The sequence below is a fragment of the Rhodotorula paludigena genome (genome assembly GCF_050403205.1).
Source record: "Rhodotorula paludigena JCM10292 DNA, Rt_paludigena_JCM10292v1_ctg26, whole genome shotgun sequence".
NCBI lineage: Eukaryota > Fungi > Basidiomycota > Microbotryomycetes > Sporidiobolales > Sporidiobolaceae > Rhodotorula > Rhodotorula paludigena.
The window spans coordinates 179897-200666 of NW_027481432.1; the positions used below are offsets into that span (position 1 = coordinate 179897).

A 20770-nucleotide genomic window follows, 5' to 3' on the forward strand; every position below is an offset into this window, starting at 1 on the left:
TGCGACGGAAGGATAGCGCAGGCGCGGTGTGTGCGCTCGCGAGGCGCTGCCGGGTGCGGGCGAGTGCGCTGGTGGGTGCGCTGGGGCTCGTCGGCGGTGTGCAGTGGGCGGACGAGCGCGAGCAAGCGGGAGGAGGCGGACGCGAACGGTGGGCAGAAGTGATCGGAGGAGCCTGGGTTGTGCTCGGTGTCGTCGCCTGGGAGCGGGCCGAGACGCAGGAGGCCGAGCGCGAGTCGAGCTGCTCTGCGCTGTGTGCGCTGTGCGCTTGCTTGCAGGTGCCACAGGAGCGACAAGCTCGGGCGAAGTTCGCTGCTCCGGATGAACAGGAGAGCTCTCCGCAGCGCGAGACAACCTACCTGCCAAAGCGGGGAAGTGCGCAGGGCAGCGCGCTCCCGTGCCTCGCTCGCTCTCCACCGACAGCGGCTTCTCTCGACGCGCACTGCACCTGTGCGTGGCGTTGGACCCGGGAACAAGGTCTGTGCTTGCCGAACGATCGCTTCGTGCCGGTTTCAGACGCGCCAGAGGGGACGTTCGCCAGCGATGGCGCCTCGACCGCGTCTCGAGCTCGAGACCGCCCCATGTCGCCGCCCTGAATCCATGCAGATCAGCCCGAGAACGCGTTCGCGTGGCCTGTTCCGTGCGTTCGCTCCTCGGCCCTGCTCGTACCGGCACCCGCATTGCGTCCTGTTGTCCCACAAAGACTGCTTGTGCAACCGCCACACCTCGGACACACCGTCCCCAGCTCTGCCCTACTTTCGAGGGTTGCATCTAAGTACAGTGCTCCGCGCCGGGAGGCAATCCATCTTTACCGGGCATCTTGCCGGCGATCGGGCTAGGGGGCATTGCGCAGAAGAAGAAGACAGGGTGAGAAATCAGCGGCTCGAGCTGAGGTGAGGAGGCGACAGCGTCACCGTGACGCGCCAGACTTGCAGTGACTGTGCCGGGTGAGAAGGAGGCTCAGACCCGAAGAGGGAAGACGCGCACGAAACAGGGGGGACAGGCGACGAGGAGAGCGCGAGGCGAGCGCAGGCGTTGCTCTCCAGCACCTTCAGGTCTCGCTCTCGGTGCGTCCCGTTTGCCGTCTGGGCAGTTTGTCCTGTCTGGCTTGAACGCGCTCTGCTCGCCGGGCACGGCGCTGTGCCGCGTGCCCACCGCCGACGACCCTCCGCTGACTTTTGCTCCTCGTCGTCCCCGCTCGCCTGCACCGCTCCCTGCGCCTGTCCGACGCGCTGTACGCCCCTGCAGCAAGTCTTTAAATTCTTTGGGCGCCGGTCAGCTCCAAGGGTAGACTTGCAACTCCCGCTCTCCTCACCTCCAACCTCCACCACCAAAACCCCCAGCAACCATGGTTCGCTCCCGCGACGAGAAGCAGGCGTACTTCGCCAAGCTCAAGGACTACATCGAGACCTACCGTGCGCACCCCAGCCCCCGCCCGCGCGTCAGGCAGGGCCGTCGAGCTGACCCCGCCGCACCCGTGCAGCCTCGATCTTCGTCGTCAACGTTGACAACGTCGGCTCGAACCAGATGCACCAGATCCGCCAGGCCATCCGTGGCCAGGGCACGATCCTCATGGGCAAGAACACCATGGTTCGCCGTGCGATCCGCCTCATCCTCGCGGACCACCCCGACTTCGAGCGCTTCCTCCCGCTCGTCAAGGGCAACGTCGGCTTCGTCTTCACGTCGGCCGACCTCAAGGACATTCGTGACCTCATCGTCTCGAACAAGGTTGCCGCGCCCGCCAAGGCCGGTGCCTTTGCCCCGAACGACATCTACGTCCCGGCCGGCAACACGGGTATGGAGCCCGGCAAGACCTCGTTCTTCCAGGCGCTCAACATCCCGACTAAGATTGCCCGTGGTACCATCGAGATTGTCTCGGACGTCCACCTCGTCCCGTCGGGCTCGCGCGTCGACGCCTCGCAGGCGACGCTCCTCAACATGCTCGGCATCTCGCCGTTCACGTACGGCATGAAGATCCTCCAGATCTTCTCCGAGGGCCAGCTCTTCCCCGAGTCGGTCCTCGACGTCGCCGAGTCCGAGCTCGTCGACCGCTTCCTCTCGGGCATCAAGACGATCGCGGCCATCTCGCTCGCGCTCAACTACCCGACGCTCGCCTCGGTCACCCACTCGCTCGTCAACTCGTACAAGAACCTCCTCGCCGTCGCCCTCGAGACCGACGTCACCTTCGAGGCCGCCGAGCAGCTCAAGGAGCGCCTCGCCAACCCGGAGGCGTTCGCCGTCGCCGCCGCCCCGGCGGCTGGCGACGCCTCGGCTGCCGCCCCGGCCGCCGAGGAGAAGAAGGCCGAGGAGGAGGAGGAGTCCGACGACGACATGGGGTGAGTGCACGGCTGCTTTCTCTCTGCGCGCGCGGCGGTCGCTGACGTCGCCGCCTTCCCTCTCCGCCCTTGCCCTCGTCGTCAGCTTCGGTCTCTGTGAGTCGTCCTGTCCGCGTCCGCTGGCAAGGGACCTTACTGACGCGACTCTGACACTACGCAGTCGATTAGTCGTGGAGAACTGCCATGCAACTTGCGCATTTCGTCAGGGGAAACCTTTGCTCGTCGGGGGAGACCAAATTGGCTCGCGAGAGAGAGAAAGTCGCCGCTCTCAACCTTCCACGAGAGCATGCGCGAGAGAATCGTGACAAGATGAACGAGTTGCGCGTGCAGAGCGAGCGACGGAACAGGGGAGCAGATAGGTGCGACGAGGGGAAGGCAGCGGTCCACGAACAGTGGTAAATCAGTGCCAGCACGTCTGCGCCAGGCAGGACGGGCAACATGCGGGTTTGGGAGGAAACGCGGGGTGTAACATGCTGCGCCGCGATCCGCGCAAAGAAAGACGGAGGGGGAGGATACGACGATCAAAGCGAACTGTCCAGACACCACACGGCGGGACTTGCGATTTGCGGTCACAAGGTGTCTGTCTTTCCTGCAATCGCACCAATCCAGCACGACCGTCGCAGCAGCGTGTGCGAACGAGTGAACGGGGTGAGCGGACGACGCCTCCTTCGCAGTCGTCGCCGGCGGTCCAGTCGCCAACAACCTCTCGGCTGGCGGGCGGAGATCTCGAGGGTGGAACTGCAGGCAGCAGACTGCACCAACGTCACACAAGGCGGCTGTGCAGTCTCGTCGGCTCGACGCGCGAGGCGAGCGAACAACCTTCCCCACCTCGTCCGTTCGTGCCCCTTGTCCTCGTTCCCTTCACTCGGTCCCCGCTCTTCTCTCGCTCTTCTCGGTCGAGACCGCGCCTCTGCAGCTGCTCGAGACTGACAGAAGCTCCATCGAGATGACCACGCCTGCCCCCGAGCTCCCCAAGCACTACCTCGAGCGCTGCGCCGTCTGCGGCGAGCCGACCAAGAACCGCTGCTCGGCGTGCTTCCAGGCCGGCATGCCCCTCTTCTTCTGCTCCGTTGAGCACCAGAAGCTGGTGAGCGGCGCTCTGGCCGAATTCTCCGCGCTACGAGCACGCTCGGGTAACCTCGTGCCGATGTCGTCCTCCGTCGTTGCCGTGTCTCGCAGGTCTGGCCGGTACACAAAACGATCTGCGGCGCTAAAGCGAGGCCGCCTTTGGCACCTCCGCTGTCTAGCGAGGAAGCCGCAGCGCTGCTCGGTGTTTCGCAAATCATGACGGACCTCCCGAAAATCACGGTCAATCTGAACGTCAACCCAACAGTGGACCCGAACGTGAGGTGCCAGGAGACGCCTGAAGGGTTTTTCTGCAGCTTTATGGGCATGCAACATGTGCCGAGCTACCTGACAGAGGTCCGTATGCGTATGCGGTCTACGCTCTCTGCCCCTCTCGGACCAAGGTTACGCAGCTGAGTTCGTTACCCTCACAACAGATTCTTCCGGTCCTTTGTTCAACTGCGGAGTTCGAGAAGAAGCAGTTCGCGCTTGACCTGGCTCGCCAACTCACCTACAACGCAACCGTCTCCAAAGCGGGCTACGCCAAGTCGGTTCCGTTTAGCGAGCTCTCTATCTGGCATCATGTCACGAGCATGGAACTGCTTCTTCGCAGGTTCGCTCGCCCCCAGCGTACCGACCTTACCTGCGGCGACTTCTATCGCTTCCGCCACCACGCCGTCATACTTGTCCGTCTCCTCCGGCTCAAGCTCGCAGACCCAGCTTCAATCCCGGACAGCTGGATCCACCGCGCTACCGAGCACTTGCTGAGCACGACGAACGACGTCGTCACCTTCTCGGAGATCACCGACTTGCCCAAGTCGAAGCAGCTCGTCCAATCTTTCTGCGACCCCATCAGTGCCGTCGTGCCCCTTCGCCACGACAGCGGGTTCTTCATCGGCATTCCGGGGACCTTTGAGATGACCTGCTGGTAATGGCGCGTAGGAAAAGATGTGGCAGCGTTGCGTGGGCTTGAAATCGAACGCGTGATCTGATCAGTGCTACCGAGCCCGACGGTGAGCACGTTCTTGCACGCGCGTCAGTGTACCACAGGTGTACGAGCGGAGAGCAAGTCACATGTGCTTTGAAGCACCTCGCGAGGAAAGCGGCTCGCGCGGCAGACAACGGTGTCGTTCAAGCGGCTCACTTCGCATTGCATTCGAAGGACTTTACGGGGTAGAGCACTTCACGCGGAGCACCTTCGATTCGTCGGGCGCGAACTCCCACTCGCACCTGATCGGCACAAAGTTCTTGACGGGTCGGAGAAGCGCTTCGACCAATTTCTGCGCCTTCTGACCGTCCCTGCTGAAGTCGAAGACAATGGCGTCGTTGGCAGAGTTGACGAGGAGCTCGAAGGCGCCGTGGATGCAGCCGAGCGGGATAGTCGACGGGTCGTTCGCCTTGCGGCGAAGGAGCGAGACGAGGATGAGGGCGTGGTGGCGAAAGCGGGAAGTCTCGACGCTGAGGCCTCCGCCGTCAATGCCCTCGGGTAGCACGGTTCCGAGCTGAATCTCGAGAAACTTGACGTGGTGCCATGGGTCGAGCGTGTTGAACGGAAGAGTCTGTTCGTCGATCAGAGCCTTGCGCGCGACCTCGCCGCGGTACGTCAACGCGAGCGCTACGTCGAGCGCGATCTCCTGCTTCACGCTGCGCTGCGGCTTGGATAGCCACGGGAGGGCGTTCTGCGCGACCACGTACGAGCCAAAGTCAAGTCTGCTTTTGTCCTTTCGCGCAGGCAGATTGACCTTACCACGAGCATCTCTTGCGGGGAGTTGGCGGGCGGGAGGTACTCGCCCAGCAGCGCTTGCCAGATCTCGGCGCACTCGAGCTTGACATGGCTCGTGAACTCCACGAGCTGGGTCGAGACACGAAGGAAAGAGGCTGCCGACTCGGGCGTGAGAGGAGGTGCGTACGGAGAACGCGCGTTCTTGCCACAAATGGATTTGTGCTCAGGCCAGACCTGCGCGACGTTGGCGAGTACGCGACACCGAAGATGGGCAGGCAGGGACGCGCGAATCAGCACGCGAATTCGTTGTCAACGTCGGACGAGGCGGCCGCGGGACGCACGAGGTTCTGGTGCTCGGCCGAGCAGAAGAAGAGGGGCATGCCGGCCTGGAAGCACGCCGAGCAGCGGTTCTTGGTCGGCTCGCCGCAGACGGCGCAGCGCTCGAGGTAGTGCTTGGGGAGCTCGGGGGCCGGCGTAGTCATCTCGACAGAGCTTCTGTAGTTCTGAAGTAGCTGCAGAGGCGCGAATTCGAGCGAGAAGAGCAAGGACGGAGTGAAGGGAACGAGGACAAGGGGCGAACGGACGAGGTGGGGAAAGTTGTTTGCTCTCCTCGGCCGGCGACGGTGGAGCCCTGCACCCGCACAGCCGGCTGCAAGGAGTGCACATAGTGCAGTCGCTGCACCGGCGCCCTTCAGGTCTCCGCCCGCAAGGTCGTTGGCGACTGGACCGCCTGCGACGACTGCGAGCGAAGCGGCTTCCGCTCGCTCGACCTCGATTCTGGCTTGCACGCTGCCGGTGCTCTTGTGCTCCTTTCGCGAACGTGCAGCAAACGCAGAAGCTCTGGAGTTACAAACAGGCGTGGCGCCCCCTTGCTCCTGCAGCAAAGCCTCTACCTCCACCGTTGACCTGACCTGCACCGACAAGGGGCGTCCCCGCCCTCGGCGGATTTGCGCGGGCCATTCAATCAATCGAACAGACCAAAGCCCCTGGAGACGTGCAAGCGCAAGGAAATTGGGAGGGGGCAGCTAGGTGACGCGGGAGCGGGAGCGAGAAAGGTAGCAGCAAGCGCGTAAGGTCAGCATGCAGTCTCCAGGAGGCAATTGGGAGGGTCCACCAACGCACATGTCGTCGTCGCACTCCTCCTTCTCCTCGGCCTTCTTCTCCTCGGCGGCCGGGGCGGCAGCCGAGGCGTCGCCAGCAGCCGCGGCGGCGGCGACGGCGAACGCCTCCGGATTGGCGAGGCGCTCCTTGGCTGCTCGGCGGCCCCGAAGGTGACGTCGGTCTCGAGGGCGACGGCGAAGAGGTTCTTGTACGAGTTGACGAGCGCACGACTGCTTCCTCTCGTAACGACCCTGTTCGAAGACGACGGGCTGGTGCTTGCGGTCGCGCGAGCCAGTCACAAGCTGTCAATCCGAGCGTGGGCGATCATACAACAGTGGACTCGATTGCAAGTCGAACCGCCACCTCGTACGCCCGTGCAGCACGCCGAGTCCGCATCTACTCGCTCTCCTCGGCGTCGACTGCCGCCGCCGCGTCGTCCGTCTGCGCCTCCTCGGCGTGCTCCTCCTGCTCGGCAACGGTCTCGACCTGCGCGGCCTCCTGCTCCTGCTCCTGCTGCGCCTGCTTCTTCTTCCACGCGGCGGCCAACTCGAGGAACTTGAGCGAGGCGACGTTCTTGTTCGTCTCGTCGTCGGCGAAGAGAATGTCGTAGTCTGCGAGCAACGTGTGCGGTGTCAGCCAATGCGCGTTGACGGGGAGTAGAGTAACGGAAGGACGACGCACATTCCTCCATGGCGCCATCGTCGGTCGCGCGCATCTTCTTGACGACGCGCGGGAGCATGCCCTCGACCTTTGCGAGCGAAGCGCTGTCGCCGTGCGCAGTCTCGAGCGCCTTCCACGCCTCGAGAAGGACGACACGCTGCAGGTGGGAAGCGAGGTGAGCATCGCACCGAGAGGGGTGACGAGCCGAGCGGAGACGAGACACACCTCCTCCTTGAGCCCCTTGTGCTTGAGGTCGGCGTACCCGCGCTCAAAGACCTTGCGCGCGCGCTCGATGCCCTGGCGCTTCGCCTCGGCAACTGCCTCGTGGTCAATCTCGACCGGCTCCTTCGGCTGCGCTGCGCCCTCCTCATCCTCGTCGTCGTCGTCGCCCTCGCCACTGAGTGCGGCCGCCTCTGCGAGGCCGACGTTGGCCTCGAACTGGGCGAACGAGACCCAGACCTTGACGTGGCTCGTGCGGCGCAGCAGGCGCTCGTACAGCGCGCGCGCACGCTCGTACTCCTCCTCGTCGTACTCGAAATCGATCCACGACTTCCAGATGAGCTCGGGCATGTCCATCGAGGGCTGGTCGACCGCGAGCTCGTAGATCGCGCGCACACGGTCGTGGTCTTGCAGGAGGCCTTCGAGCTCGGTGAACTTGATCCAGGCCGATGCGTTCGACGGGTCGTGCTGTGCAGAATAGCAGGTGTGAGTACGAGTGCGGACCCGAAAGACGGGCATAGGTCGTACCTCGAGCCACTTCTGGTACAGTATCCGGCAGCGGTCGAACTCGCGCAGCTTGAGCTCGAGCTCGATGTACTCCTTGAAGAGCTGTGCGGGTCGTCGGTTGTGAGCGTTCCAACTAGCGAGCCAGATGGGGCGCAAGTCAAGACGGCAAACGCACCTTCTCCTTCGGCGCCATCCCGATCGCCATCCCGAGGACCTTGCGCGCCGCATCGAGGTCCTGCTGCCGCACCTCAAACTCGGCAAACTGTACCCACACCTTGGCGAACGTAAACTTCTTGTGCGGGACGAGCTTGAGGCACGCGCGGTAGATCTCGCGTGCGCGCTGGATGTCCTGCTCGGCGGGCGGATTGTCGACAGCACGGGTCAGTCTCGAGAATCGCCAAGGAAGCAGGGAGGAGCTCGGACGCACCTTGGTGTCGAGCTCCTCGAAGAGGGCGTAGTTGAGCCACAGGAAGATGTACCGACGCCAGTGGCGCTTCTCGTCCGACGGCGGCACCTGTGCCACCGCGCGCTCGTACACCTCGCGCACGCGCCTCAGCGCGTCCTCGGCGCCCTCCTCGCCGCGGAAGGCGTCCTCCTCGAGGCGCGCATAGTCGAACCAGACGTCGTAGTTGCGCGACTCGTGCGTGAGCTCCTCCTCGTACTGCAACCGCCGCTTGCCAAGCACCGTCACTTCGATGCCCGAGCGCGTGCCGTGCTGCTTCTCAAAGTTCGAGTAGGCGGCGTAGAGCTGCGTCGAGCGCGAGCGCGGGAGGCGGTCGAGGGCGAACTGCGTGCGAGGCGTGAGCGTGGAACGGGGTGGCGAGGAGCAGACAGCAGTACGGACCTTGTAGATGACGCGCGCACGCTCGTACTCCTTGTGTCGCACCTCCATCTTGGCGAACGCCGAGTACAGCGACTGCGACTTGTCGATGCCCTCCTCGTCCTGCCCGAAGAACTCGAAGCCCATCTGGTACACCTCGCGCGCACGGTCTGTGGGAGTGGGACTAGTCAGGTTCGCTCGAACGGGGCAGGCAGAGAGAGATGCAATGACACACCGACGTTGCCGCGCTCCTCCTCGAACTTTGCCCACTTGACAAAGTGCTTTGGCTCGGGGTGGCAGTTGATCATGCGCTCGTAGAGCTTGCTCGCGCGGTCCATCTCGTTGTACCGCACCTCGAGCTTGATGTAGGCGCTCCACGCCTTCTCGTCGGGCTCCCACGCCATCCACCGCTCAAACACCTGGCGCGCGCCGGCGACGTTGCCGAGGAGCTCTTCGAGGAAGACGTACTTGTACCACACTTGGTCGATGCGCGGGAGAAGGGTCACGGCGCGGTCAAACAGGTTGCGGGCATGGTTGATGTTGCGAGCCTTGAGTTCCTGTGAGACGCAAACACGAGTCAGTTCCTGCCCAGGCTGCCGTTCGAGTTGTGTACGAACCATCTCGGTGTAAGCGAGCCACAGGCGGACGCTGGTCGGGTCGACATCGAGGGCGCGCTCGAAGACGGAGCGCGACCTGCGAGAGACGGGCTCGAGTGAGTGGGGATACGCGGGTGAGCAGGGGGTGAAACCGCACCGCGCGAATTCGTTCTGACTGGCCTCCCACGTCGCGTACTTGGCCCATGCCTGGATCTGCGGGCGATCCAAGAACGGGGGTCAGCCCCAGTCATGCGGATCGAGGGGAGGAGGGGGGCACCTACGTTGCTGCGGGTGCGGCGGATGATTTCCTCGAACTCCTGGCGCTTGCGCTGGCGGTACTCGTGGAGCTCCTCAAAGTCCTCGACGCGCTGCTTGGGCTTGGGGAGCGTCTTCTCCTGGAAGTCGGCAGCCTCGCGCAGGAGCTGCTCGGCCGTGATCTGCGGTCGCCGGGGCGGGTCAGCGCGGTCCTCGAGAGGCTGCGAGTGGGTACGCGGACCTGCACGGCGGCGGGCGCCCTGTTCTTGACGCGGCCTGCACCTCCGCGCTCCATGGCTGATGAGGACGCTGGGGGCGAGGGTAGCGGAGCGGGAGAGGGCGGGCTGGGGGCAGTCTGGAGCTGCGGTTCTCGCTGTGCAGCTGGCGACTGCGCTCGTGTCCGCAGTCAGCGGCGACGGCGAGGGTCGAGGTCGAGGGCAAGCGGGGCGACGACTCTCTCGTCCGGACCACTCGCGCGCCCTCGTCGAGGGGACAAGCGAGTTGTCTGACGCTGCTTGCGACTGCTTGCTCTGCACGTCCAGCGATGCGCGCCTCGCCGCTTGCTGTGCCCCGTTCTGCTTCTCCTCTTGTCTCCTGCACCCGCTGTTGGGCAGCAACTCCCACTGCGGAAGGGCGCACGGGCGTTGCACGGCTGTTTGCACACTCTGTGCGACTGCTGGGATGCTCACACTCGCTGGCTGTGCTCCAAGTCGCTTCAGACGCAGCGGTTCCTGCCTATGGATCCTGCAGACTCAGGTCGCCAGCCTCCCGAGCCGACCTGCTGGAGATGTGCGCACACAATGACAGACCGATACTCACAAGACCTGACAGCCACGACAACAGTCGAGAGGTCCGCTCGTGCACGTCGATGAGGCCACAGAGAGGCACCGCTTGCGTGCGTTCCTCCACCCTGCACCTGTCAGTGTACGCATGTTGGTTTGCGCCGCTCGGACCCATGCGTAGAAGGCTACGTGCGCCCGCTGCTCGCGCGGGCTCCTCTACCGAAGCCGGCCGCGACAGCAGTGCCTCCCGATTGCTCCACCAGCTCTTGGCTCTGGCCGCCTCTGCAGTCCTCGTCGCGGGATTGCCGTCACGTAGGCTGATTGTCCGCATTTGCGTTCTGCCAAAGACTGTCTTGATTGAAATGTTTCCAGGCGAAGTTGGGCTGATCCGCCGTGTGAGGCAGCGCTCTCGTGCAGCAGATCACCCTCATTCGCTTCTCCATATTTGTAGTGGCCAAGCGGACGTCTCACATCGGAGGACAGAAGTGCATCGGACAGCAGTGGGCGAGAGGGCAGCTGGAAGCGTGCAATCCTCGTCGCACCTGGCTTGCACCGCCTCGATGCGCTCGAATCCGCCGCGTCGATGACCGCGCTCGAGCACGTGTACCGGCCACGCGCCCCAACTCGGCAGGAGCTGCAGGCCGAGGCGGAGCGGGCCAAGGAGGGCCGCCAGCGTCGGGCGGAGCGAGATCAGCGCGAACATGAGCGACTCGAGACGAGGTGCGCCTCCCGGACATCGTGGGGCTAGTGGGAGACTGTGGCTGACGCATAACTGCAGGAAACACCGCCTGCACTACAGTGCGCACGCCGGCATCGCGTACAAGGTGCGCAGTCGCCTGCATCCGCTCCTCCCGACGCGACTCGACGTGCTAATCTCGCCCGCTACAGGATTATACGCTGGGCCGGCTCGCACCCGTCAAGTCCCGGGCAGCACTCCACGCCGAGGCCTACGCTGCGCGAGATCCGCCGCGCGAGTCGGGCACTCTCGACGCCGTTCCTCGCCTCGCCGACTGCTGCCTCGCCGTCCTCGTCGACCGGTGGGGCGAGCCGGGTCTCCTCGACGCACTCGACCCCGTGCGCGGCTGTGGGTATGCGGCCAAGCTGCTGGACCGCCTCGAGCACGCGACGGGGCTCGACCACCTTCCGTTCCAGACCTGGCTCGACATCTCGTACCGCTATGCATCCGGCGTACCCTCCAAGCGGCGCACGTACCGCGGCCTGTGCGTCAGCGACCGCAACGAGCTCGTCGTGCTCAAGGAGGTGAACGAGGAGGCCGTGCACCGCTTCATGCAGGAATCGGCGTTCGGCTCGATGTCGTCTTCGTCCCCTCGCTTCGCGCCAGCCTTCTTCCTCGCCTTTCTCGACTTGCGTGGCACTGCCTCGTTCTCCGACGACGACATCTACAAGCTGCGGGACCCGCTGTCGCACTTCCTCGCCGTGCTCCGCCTCGACGGGACGGGCGTGACGAACGGCGGACTCGTCTGGATCGCGAGGGCCGCAAAGGACCATCCGCAGTATGCGCACCTGCAGTTACTGTCGCTGCGAGGGCTGCGCGGTGTCACGAATGAAGGAGTGGGCAAGCTCTCACACATCAACTTGCGTCTTATCGGTGCGTTCCACTCCTTTGGGCGCGAGTCGTGCTGGTAATGACCTCGTGCGTCACAGATGTCCGCCAAACGATGTGCTCAACTGCCCTGCGCGGTCTTCTCAACCAGTCCCTCCTCACTTCTGCTCCACCCTCCAACGCGCCCTCCTCTTCCAGCCGTACGCACTTCTGGCGGCACCCGCGCCCCTCCCGCTCCGACCTTCCCACCTCGCTGTCTCCATCGCTCGAAGCACAGCTCTTCGACTCCTCCAACTTCTCTTCCTCTCGCATCCTCTCGACGCTGCACTACCTCGCGGACATCGAAAGCGCACCTCCCGGCGCAAGCAAGCGCGCCATCGCCGCTCAGCGCGCGCTGTCGAAGCCTCTCGGCGTGCACCTCACCTCCCTCACGCGGGCCGCGGCGGTCGACCCGACGCGCACAGCGCCCAAGCCGGACCGGACGGCCGAGGAGCTATACACGGCGCAGCTCGCGCTCTCGTACGGCGCCAAGCACGCGGCGCACCACGCCGCGTTCGGCGCCGTCACGTCGACGGTCGCGCTCAGCCGCAAGGCGATCCAGGAGGAGGGGCGGAGGGAGACGGACAAGGGCGCGGCGTTCCGCGCGAGGGACGATGGTGTTGCCGCGGGGCAGTGGGTTGGACCCGGCGAGCCTGGCGGCGCCGCGGGCGCGGGAGCCAAGAGAAGGACGACCCTCTGGGACGCGGGGACGCGCAAGCTTTCGGGCGCGGGGGCGAAGACGGTCCAGTCGGAGCGCGAACCGTTCTCCGACTCGGAGGACGAGGCGGACGAGGAGGCGCTGCAGAACGCTCGCGAAGCGGACGAGCTCCGCGCGTGGGAGGAGCAGAGCGCGGCGGGGTCGTTCTATCGCCGCGAGCGGCCTGTCGCGCGCGGGCCGAGGACGTTTGTCGACCCGCCCGTGTCGGAGCTGATGCTCATCCGGCACCCGCCGTGTGTCCCGCCTTGGGAAGAGCGCGCTGCCCCACCTGTTGCGGTACAAGCGGAACAGGCGCCGGTGCAGGATGTCGGAGGAGGGGCGGGATCGCTGCTCAAGAAGCGCAAGCGTCCTTCTTTCGACAGCACCGCACGTCCACGCGCTACGATGGGCCCCTCGCCCGTCTCGAATCGCCCCACGCCACCCTTGCTGTCGTCCTCGCCTGGTGATCCCGCAGCACCGCCCCGCTCGTCGCACGCGCTGTACACGGCCCGCAGCGCACCCAAGAACATCGTCAAGACGGCGCCGACTCTGCCGAAGCGCCCGGCGTTGTCGGCGTTCCGCACCAAGAAGTAGAGCAGTATCCGCTTGAATCGTAGCATGTTGTTGTCAGCAGTCGTCTCGAGACTCGCAGTGAGGAAGAGAGAAGTGATTGCATAGTCTGCCGATACAGGTCTCCTTGCTCCTCAGCGCTTGGTCTACTACCTCCACCCAACCCTCTTCTTCTCCCGCTCCACCTCCGCCTCCCTCTTCTGCCCCTCCCACATCATTCCCCTCAGCCTCTCGAATGCGTCGTGCCCAAACGCCCAGTACCCCACGCCGGCCGCCGCGCCGGCGAGGTGCGCGGCATGGTCAAACATGCGCCAGCCGCGCACGAGGCCGACGACGTCGAGGGCGACGAGCGCGCCCGTCGCGGCGCCGATCGGGAGCGGGAAGAAGGGGAGGAAGATGAGCGAGACCGAGGTCGAGGGGTAGGCGAGGGCGGTCAGGGTCACGCAGGCGTAGACGGCGCCTGTACGTGTTGAGGAGCAAGGGTCAGCGTCTCGCAGGTGGGAGGATAGCGGAGAGAAGGGAGAGGGAACGCACCGGATGCGCCGAGAGAGGGGAGGATCGCTTGCCGCACGCGCTGCGCCGGGAGAGACTGGAGCAGCCTCCCCGCGACGACGCGCGAGAACCACAGGTGCGAAGCGAGGCTCGACACGAGGCCGGCCGAGACGAAGAAGGCGAGGAACTCGAAGCGCGAGGTCGAGCGCGGGAGGAGGTCCGAGTGGTTCAGGCACAGGAAGCACGAGGTCGTGAACGAGTAGAGTGCGAGCGAGTTGAAGGCGAGGTGCGGGAGCGTCTGCAGTGAGGGACCGAAGATGGTCAGCGGGAAGAGCAGAAACGCGGAAGCACGACGAGAGCACGCACGCGGTGGGAGAAGACGCTCGTCAAGAGCGTCACGCTCTTCCCGTTGAGCGCATCGTGCGCAAGCCACCTCCCCGGGTTCAGCCTGCCCGGCAGCCTCCACGCGACCCACACGCCCGCGAACGCCGCCACGAGCCCGACCGTCGTGCGCTTTGCCTCGCCAAGCTCGAGCCAGTTCTCGGCCGCGATCAGCGCGAGGCGGTTCCCCGGAAACTGCTGCACAAAGGCAGCTGCGCGCGCGTACGCCTCGTCGAAGCGCTGCCGCGCGAGCGTCGGCGAGAGCCCGGTCGGGAGCTGGCGGCGCCACGACGCAAAGAGGCTGTCGGACGAGCCCGCCGAGCGCGAGAGCGTGTCGGCGTTGGTGTACCACGCGGCGCCGCCCAGCGCGAGCGCGCTCGTGCCGAGCGCAAAGGCGGTTTGCGGGCCTACGCGGCGCGAGAGCACAAGGGGAGTGGACGGCGGAGCAGAGGCGGACGGGCGCGGTACGGAGCTTGCTCCCCTTCGTCGAAAGGAGCTTGCCCAGCGTGTGCTGGGGCGAAACATCGCGTGCAGCGCGCGAGGTTAGGAGGACGACCTTCTCGAACGCCGTCTTCGAGATGAGGCGGTGCACTTGCGTCTTTTCTCTGCTTCTATGGCTTCTACATCTACACAGTCGCACGATCTACGCTAGCTCGATGACGACCTTGCCAAAGTGCGCGCCGCTGTCGAGGTAGCGGTACGCCTCGCGCGCCTCTTCGAACGCAAACACCTTGTCGACGACGGGCACAATCTTGTTGATCTCGACGCAGCGGTTCAGGTCCTCGAAATGATCGCGCGAGCCGCACACGACACCGCGGACGACGGCTGTTTGACCACGGGGGTCAGTATGCGGAAGGAAAGAGCGGAGCGGACAGGGGAGGGAAGGACGCACACTGGGTGTAGAGGATCTCCTTTGCGTACTCGGGCTGCTCGTCGTCCTGGCCCTTGACCTTGCCCGCCGCGTAGTCCGACATGTAGCTGCGAACGCGAGTGTCAATCCGCGGGTAGAGCACGGAGGATCGGACAGGGGACGCACCCGACGATCCACACGTTTCCGAGCGGGCGGCAGCTCCGGATACTCCTCACGAGCGTCCCCTTGCCGCCAACCTCGATGACATGGTCGACACCCCTCCCGCCCGTAAGCTTGCGCACCTCGACGTCCCACTCTGGGTTCGTGCGGTAGTTGACGACGCCCTGCACGCCGAGCTCCTTCTGCGCGCGCGCGAGCTTGTCGTCCGAGGACGACGTCATGATGACCTTGCAGCCGGACGCGAGCGCGATCTGCGCGGCGTAGACGCTCACACCGCCTGTGCCGAGGACGAGGACCGTCTCGCCCGTCTTGAGCGCCGAACCCGGGTACGAGAAGCAGTGCCATGCCGTGACGCCCTGTGCGCGAGCGACAGCAATAAGCAGCAGAACTGGGTGAGTTGGTAGTCGATGGACTGCAAGCCATGATGCGCACGCACCGTGATGACGCTGGTGCACGCCTGAACGTAGTTGAGGTGCTCGGGGATGAAGACGACGCCAGACTGCGTCATGTGGCGAGTCAGCGGAGACTTTGGGAAGAAGACGAGGATCACACACCTCGTCGCACAGGAAGTAGTCGCGCAAGACGCCATCGAGCCCGCCGCCGAGACCGCTCTTCTGGTAGTTGGGGTCGTGCTCACTGCGTGCGAGCTTGTCAGACAGTGCAGGAGCTATGAAGACGGAGGGCAGAACCCACCCGTGGAGGAAGGACTGCGCGAAGATGGGGGTGACACGGTCGCCAATCTGCCGCGAGAAGAACGCGGAAGCAGGTCAGTCGGCGCCGTCCTTTCGTTACGGGGCTTGTCTCGGCGCAGCTTTCTTACCTTGACCCTGGTGACCTGGTCGCCGACGGCGACAATGTCGCCCGCGGCGTCGCTGCCGGCGACGATGCCGGCCTGGACCTGGATCGGGGCAGGGTAGGTCCCGCTCGCGATCTGGCAGTCGCGGGCGTTGAGGGAGACGGCGCGGACGCGGACGAGGACCTGGGTGCCGGTCGGGGTCGGGACGGGCTGGTGGGTGAACGAGAGGTTGTCGAACGAGGAGAGGAGCGGGTGCGAGATGGTGATGGCGCGCATCTCGGCGGGGAGCGACGACGAGGCCATGGTGATGTGGGACAGCAGAGTAATGACGCAGGGAGCAGCACAGAGGCAGTCTCGACGAGCAACGAGGCGAGCGGGAGCAGAGGGCGAGATACCGGAACCTCGGGCGAGATGAGGGGCGCGCGCACTCCGAAGTTCCGACGAACGCGGAGTCGAGCTCAGGGGAGGCAGCGACTGCGAGAGAAGCGGCTGCGGGCAAAGGGGGAAGGGGAAAGGCCCCGGCCGACGCGGGCAACGACACCGACAACGACGACGACCGCAACCACGCGCTCCCTGCCGCGTAAGAGCGCAGACAGACTTGCGAGTGCGACTGTCAAGCACGGCTAGGTCGGACCTGCGCTCTGCCCTGCCCCGCCTCGCGCTCTTCGTCACCTCGTTTCCCCCACCCGACCCGCATCGCTTCGACCACCCGCCCCCGCCGAGCACCGCGCACCATGGCGACGTACCGCGCACTCGCTCGCGCAGAGTTTGCCTACGAGGCCACCGACGCAGACGAGCTCTCCGTCGCCGAGGACCAGGTGCTCTGGGTCGTCGACGACAGCGACCCCGAGTGCGTGACGACGACGACGCTCTCTCCTCCCCTTCGTGTGCCCGGGCACGCGCACTGACGGGAGCACCCTCCGCGCAACAGCTGGACAAAGGTCAAGCTCAAGACGGCAGACCCCGCCGACGCACCGCAGCTCGGCCTCGTCCCCGCGTCCTATCTCGTCCCCGTCGACGCACTCCGCGCCACCACCGCCCTCTACGACTATGCGCCCGCCGTAGACGACGCAACCGGCGCGCTCGAGAACGACGAGGAGATGCCCATCCACGAGGGCGAGCACCTCGAGCTCCTCGAGGAGGACGGCGACTGGGTCCTGTGCCGACGCACCGGCGCAGACCAGGGCGTCGGCTTCGTCCCCGCCACCTACATCGAGGTGCGCTCCTTCCTCGACAGCGCGCGCGACCTGATCTGAGCTCACCCGCATTGCGCGACAGGGTGGAGAGGGCGCGGAAGAGGCCGCGCAGGCTGCAGAGGCCGACGACCCGCAGCAGGTCCGTCGCTCCCTCCTGGACGTTCTGACTCTCTCTGACACTCATCTCACTCCTCGCAGGAGTACGCGGAAGAGCAGTACGACGAGGAGGACGCGGGCGCAGCTGCCTATGCCGCTCCCGCTGCAACTGCCGCCGCAGCTGGTCTCGCCGCCAGTGCAGGCGCAGCCGCGCCTTCCGCGCCCGCTGACCCGGCCAACATCCAGACTTGGAGTGTGACGGTACGTGCGCGGTGCTACCTGGGGTGCCCGAACTTGGGCTGACGGTCGGCGATCACTCGCAGATGCTCGACGCAAAGAAGAAGAAGAAGAAGGGAACGCTCGGCGTCGGCAACGGCAACGTCTTCTTTGCGAGCGAGAGCGACAAGGTGCGTCCCGAGCCGATCTTTTCTCGCGACGCCTCGCTGATCTGTCGGGTCGTGGCTCCTGCAGGCTCCCGTGCAGCAGTTCCCGCTCTCGACCATCGTCAACTTCAAGACGGAGAAGGAGAAGCACATCCGCTTTGCCTTTACTTCTGCACCCGCCGAAGAGCTCCACTTTGTCGTCAACAACAAGGGCGACTTCCAGAGCATCGTCGGTGCGATCGAGTCTGGCTCGGGCGGCAGCACGGGCGCCGCAGACCCGAGCGAGGCGCCCACTGCCATCCCTCCTCCCCCGCCCCTCCCGAGCACGAACGGCGGCGGTGCCGCGCCCCCGCCTCCTCCTCCGCCCCCTCCCCCTCCCCCTCCTCCCGCCGGCGGCAGCAACGCCTACATCCCGCCTCCCCCGCCCATCCGCACGACATCGACGACCTCTGCAATCCCGCCCCCGCCCATCCGCTCCGCCATGGCCTCGCCCGCCCCGCCCACCCCCCCGCCGCCCCCCGCCGCTCCCGTGTCGAACGGCGCGCGCGCACAGGAAGGGAACGCCACGGCGCTGTACGATTTCGAGTCGCAGGGAGACGACGAGCTCAGCGTGGCAGAGGGAGAGAGGGTCGTGTTCATCCCCGGCGGGAGCGACGATGACGAGTGGGCAAAGGTGAGGAGGGTCGGGAGTGCAGAGGAGGGCGTCGTGCCCGCGAGCTACATCGAGGTGCGTTCCGCGAGGACACGTCCGTATACACGTTGTGATCTGCACAACTGACAACTTGCTCGCGCACAGATCGACGCCGGTGCAGAGACGGCCGCTCCTCCGCCTCCCCCTGCTCCTCCCGCGCCTCCTGCGCCTGCACCGCCTCCGATGCCCTCGCGCTCCCCCGCCCCTCCCGCCAGCTCGATCCCTGCGCCCCCGCCCCCGCCCCCGATCCGCACCGCGTCGTCGCACACGCGCGCGCGCGAAGACGCAGAGGACGAAGCGACGCTGCGCGCCGCGCTCGAGGCCGATGCGCGCGCGCAGAAGGACCGCGAGCGCCGCGCCGAGAAGGAGCGGCGCGCCGAGCGAGAGCGCCGCGACCGCATGCGGAACCAGCCGAGCGCGAGGCCGATCCCCGTCCCCGCTGCGGACGGGGCGGACGCGCGCGACGAGCCGAGCCCGCCGCCGCTGGCGGCGCGGCCGACCAAGTCGGGGGGCTCGTCGAGTGCGTCCGGGGACAAGCGCCGCGAGGTCAAGAAGCCCAATGCGGGGCGCACGCGCACGTGGAAGGACCGCACGGGCCAATTCCGCGTCGAGGCAGAGTTCCTCGGGCTCAACGGGCAGAAGATCCGCTTGCACAAGGTCAACGGCGTCATCATCGAGGTCCCGCTCGAAAAGATGAGCGAGGACGACGTCTCATACATCCGCCGCCTCGACGCTGGCGGCAGCGGCAGCGGCAGCTCGCGCCCGTCGTCGTCCCACCGCGAGGACTCGGAGGCCCGGCGCCAGCGCCGCGCCGAGCGCGAGCAGCGCCACGCGTCGCGCGCGAGCGAGGCCGTCAAGTCGGTCGTGACGGTGACCAAGCCGGCGCCCAAGCGGCGGAGCGACTTTGACTGGTTCGACTTTTTCCTCCAGGCCGGGTGCGACATGGACAACTGCACGCGGTACGCGCGCAACGCCGAGAACGAGGGCATCGACGAGACGCTCATCCCCGACTTTGAAGAGTCGAACCTACGCAACATGGGCCTCAAGGAGGGCGACGTGATCCGCGTCAAGCGCTTCATCAAGGAGCGCCACGCCAAGCCCCCGCCGACGCCGGACAAGGACCGCGCGTCGCCCCTCCCCCCGGCGGCCGACCCGCGCCAGGCCCAGATCGACGCCGACCACGCGCTCGCTGAGAAGCTCTCGCGCGGCGAGCCCATCCCGCCCGCGCCGCAGCTCTTCAGCTCGGGGCCCGAGGGCACCCTCAAGCCCCGCCGCGGCCGCCGCAACACGGCCGCGAGCGCCACGTCGGTCAATTCGAACGCGCTCACGGCCGCGGCTTCGGAGCTCGAGAAGAACCGCGGCGCGTCGCCCGCTGCGAGGGCCGCGTCGCCGTCGTCGCCGGTCGAGACGCGCAAGCGCTCGAGCTCGACCTTGCCGCTCCACGGCGGCTTTGACGACGATGCGTGGGACATCAAGCCGGCGAGCAAGCCGACGTCGCCTCCCGCCGCGGCCGCACCTTCGCCGCCTCTCGCTGCACCGGCTGCACCTTCGCCTCCCCCTGCGCCGACACCGCCGCCTGCGCCGCCCGCACCTGCGGCACCCGCCGCAGCGTCGCCGGCCAAGCCTGCGGAGCCGGCTCGCACCGACTCGAACTCGGGCCTGACCTACAACGACGGCCTCCTCGCGCAGCTCAACATTGGCCCATCGACCTCGCGCCCGTCGTCGACGCCCGCCGCGCAGGCGCCGCAGCAGACGGGCTCGTCGGCGTTCCTCACGCCGCAAGGGACGGGCTTCAACCCGAACGCGCCGCGCGGCCCGCTCGCGCCCGTCGCGGCCAACCAGGGCCTCCTCGCGCCGCTGCAGCCGACGCGCACGGGCATGCCCGTCACGGCGATGCAGGCGCAGAACACGGGCTTCTTCCCCGGCGCGACGACGATCGGCGTCATGCCGATGCACACGGGCTTCAACGGCGGCATGATGAGCCGTGCGTCTGCGTTGCTGTCTTTTTCCCGCGTGGGTTCACCGTACTGATTTATGGCGAGCTCTGCAGAACCTACTGGCTTCGCCGGCATGACCTCGCCTGTCGGCATGCAGCCCACGGGCTTCGCACCCCAGCCGACTGGCTTCGCGCCGCAGCCCACGGGCTTTGCTCCGCAGGCGACTGGCTTCGGCTCGACTGGCTTTGGTGCACAACCCACCGGCTTCGGCGCCCAGCCAACCGGCTTTGGCGCACAGCAGACGGGCTTTGGCGGGCAGCAGTCGTTCATGCAGCCGCAGCAGACGGGCTTCATGCAGTCCCAGGCGACCGGCTTTGGCGGCTATGGCCAGCAGCAGCCGCAGCAACAGCAGCAGCCCCAGCAGCCGATCGAGTTCAACCCACTCCCGCCCGGGCACCAGGGCTCGACGACGGTCGCGTCGACAGGCGCGACGCACAACGCGCCGTCGAACGTGTTTGCCTCGATGAAGGACGGCACGTTCGCGAGCGGCAAGACGCACCTCCCGCCGCAGGACGCGGGGCGGTACGATGCGCTCAGGGCGCAGCCGACGGGCTTTGCGCAGCAGCAGCCTCAGCAGCCACAGATGGGGATGGGCATGGGGATGGGAATGGGCATGCCCCAGATGACGGGCTTCATGCCGCAGCAACAGCAGCCGTACGGGTACCAGCCGGTGCGCCGCCTTTTTCGCGCTTTTTGTCGTCGCACGAGCCTGACGAGTGTGTCTGATTGTTCGCAGTACTGAGCAAAAACGACGACTCTCTCGCCTCCTTCTCCCCG

At 66.2% G+C, this 20770-nt stretch overlaps 8 protein-coding genes across 8 annotated transcripts; 4 read left to right on the forward strand and 4 right to left on the reverse strand.

Annotated features, from left to right (window-relative positions):
* Window positions 1-1345: 1345 nt before the first annotated feature.
* Window positions 1346-2337, forward strand: RPP0 (60S ribosomal protein uL10 RPP0; the record flags this gene model as incomplete). The annotated part of the gene is made up of 2 exons (XM_076649651.1): window positions 1346-1412; window positions 1481-2337. The coding sequence occupies 2 exons, from the start codon at window positions 1346-1348 to the stop codon at window positions 2335-2337; spliced, it is 924 nt and encodes a 307-aa protein (XP_076504830.1).
* Window positions 2338-3279: 942 nt separating this feature from the next.
* On the forward strand, window positions 3280-4330 carry JCM10292_006387 (zinc finger MYND domain-containing protein; the record flags this gene model as incomplete). Its single annotated transcript, XM_076649652.1, has 4 exons — window positions 3280-3420; window positions 3513-3755; window positions 3836-3945; window positions 4012-4330. 4 exons carry the CDS (start codon window positions 3280-3282, stop codon window positions 4328-4330), a joined length of 813 nt encoding a protein of 270 aa, XP_076504831.1.
* Window positions 4331-4564: 234 nt separating this feature from the next.
* On the reverse strand, window positions 4565-5603 carry JCM10292_006388 (zinc finger MYND domain-containing protein; the record flags this gene model as incomplete). Its single annotated transcript, XM_076649653.1, has 3 exons — window positions 4565-5077; window positions 5146-5355; window positions 5463-5603. 3 exons carry the CDS (start codon window positions 5601-5603, stop codon window positions 4565-4567), a joined length of 864 nt encoding a protein of 287 aa, XP_076504832.1.
* A 1015-nt stretch (window positions 5604-6618) lies between these two features.
* On the reverse strand, window positions 6619-9574 carry CLF1 (Clf1p; the record flags this gene model as incomplete). Its single annotated transcript, XM_076649654.1, has 12 exons — window positions 6619-6833; window positions 6904-7039; window positions 7108-7569; window positions 7630-7710; window positions 7784-7957; window positions 8036-8395; window positions 8453-8598; window positions 8664-8985; window positions 9046-9121; window positions 9182-9237; window positions 9306-9461; window positions 9521-9574. The coding sequence occupies 12 exons, from the start codon at window positions 9572-9574 to the stop codon at window positions 6619-6621; spliced, it is 2238 nt and encodes a 745-aa protein (XP_076504833.1).
* A 1070-nt stretch (window positions 9575-10644) lies between these two features.
* On the forward strand, window positions 10645-12955 carry JCM10292_006390 (uncharacterized protein; the record flags this gene model as incomplete). Its single annotated transcript, XM_076649655.1, has 4 exons — window positions 10645-10781; window positions 10840-10885; window positions 10950-11670; window positions 11727-12955. 4 exons carry the CDS (start codon window positions 10645-10647, stop codon window positions 12953-12955), a joined length of 2133 nt encoding a protein of 710 aa, XP_076504834.1.
* A 125-nt stretch (window positions 12956-13080) lies between these two features.
* JCM10292_006391 (rhomboid family intramembrane serine protease) lies at window positions 13081-14329 on the reverse strand (the record flags this gene model as incomplete). The annotated part of the gene is made up of 3 exons (XM_076649656.1): window positions 13081-13391; window positions 13466-13721; window positions 13790-14329. 3 exons carry the CDS (start codon window positions 14327-14329, stop codon window positions 13081-13083), a joined length of 1107 nt encoding a protein of 368 aa, XP_076504835.1.
* Window positions 14330-14447: 118 nt separating this feature from the next.
* JCM10292_006392 (zinc-dependent alcohol dehydrogenase family protein) lies at window positions 14448-15933 on the reverse strand (the record flags this gene model as incomplete). Its single annotated transcript, XM_076649657.1, has 7 exons — window positions 14448-14629; window positions 14697-14782; window positions 14841-15190; window positions 15271-15333; window positions 15389-15470; window positions 15528-15574; window positions 15655-15933. 7 exons carry the CDS (start codon window positions 15931-15933, stop codon window positions 14448-14450), a joined length of 1089 nt encoding a protein of 362 aa, XP_076504836.1.
* A 431-nt stretch (window positions 15934-16364) lies between these two features.
* On the forward strand, window positions 16365-20735 carry SLA1 (cytoskeletal protein-binding protein SLA1; the record flags this gene model as incomplete). The annotated part of the gene is made up of 9 exons (XM_076649658.1): window positions 16365-16480; window positions 16562-16847; window positions 16909-16965; window positions 17025-17183; window positions 17246-17329; window positions 17394-18032; window positions 18102-19980; window positions 20047-20663; window positions 20730-20735. The coding sequence occupies 9 exons, from the start codon at window positions 16365-16367 to the stop codon at window positions 20733-20735; spliced, it is 3843 nt and encodes a 1280-aa protein (XP_076504837.1).
* Between the last annotated feature and the right edge of the window lie 35 nt (window positions 20736-20770).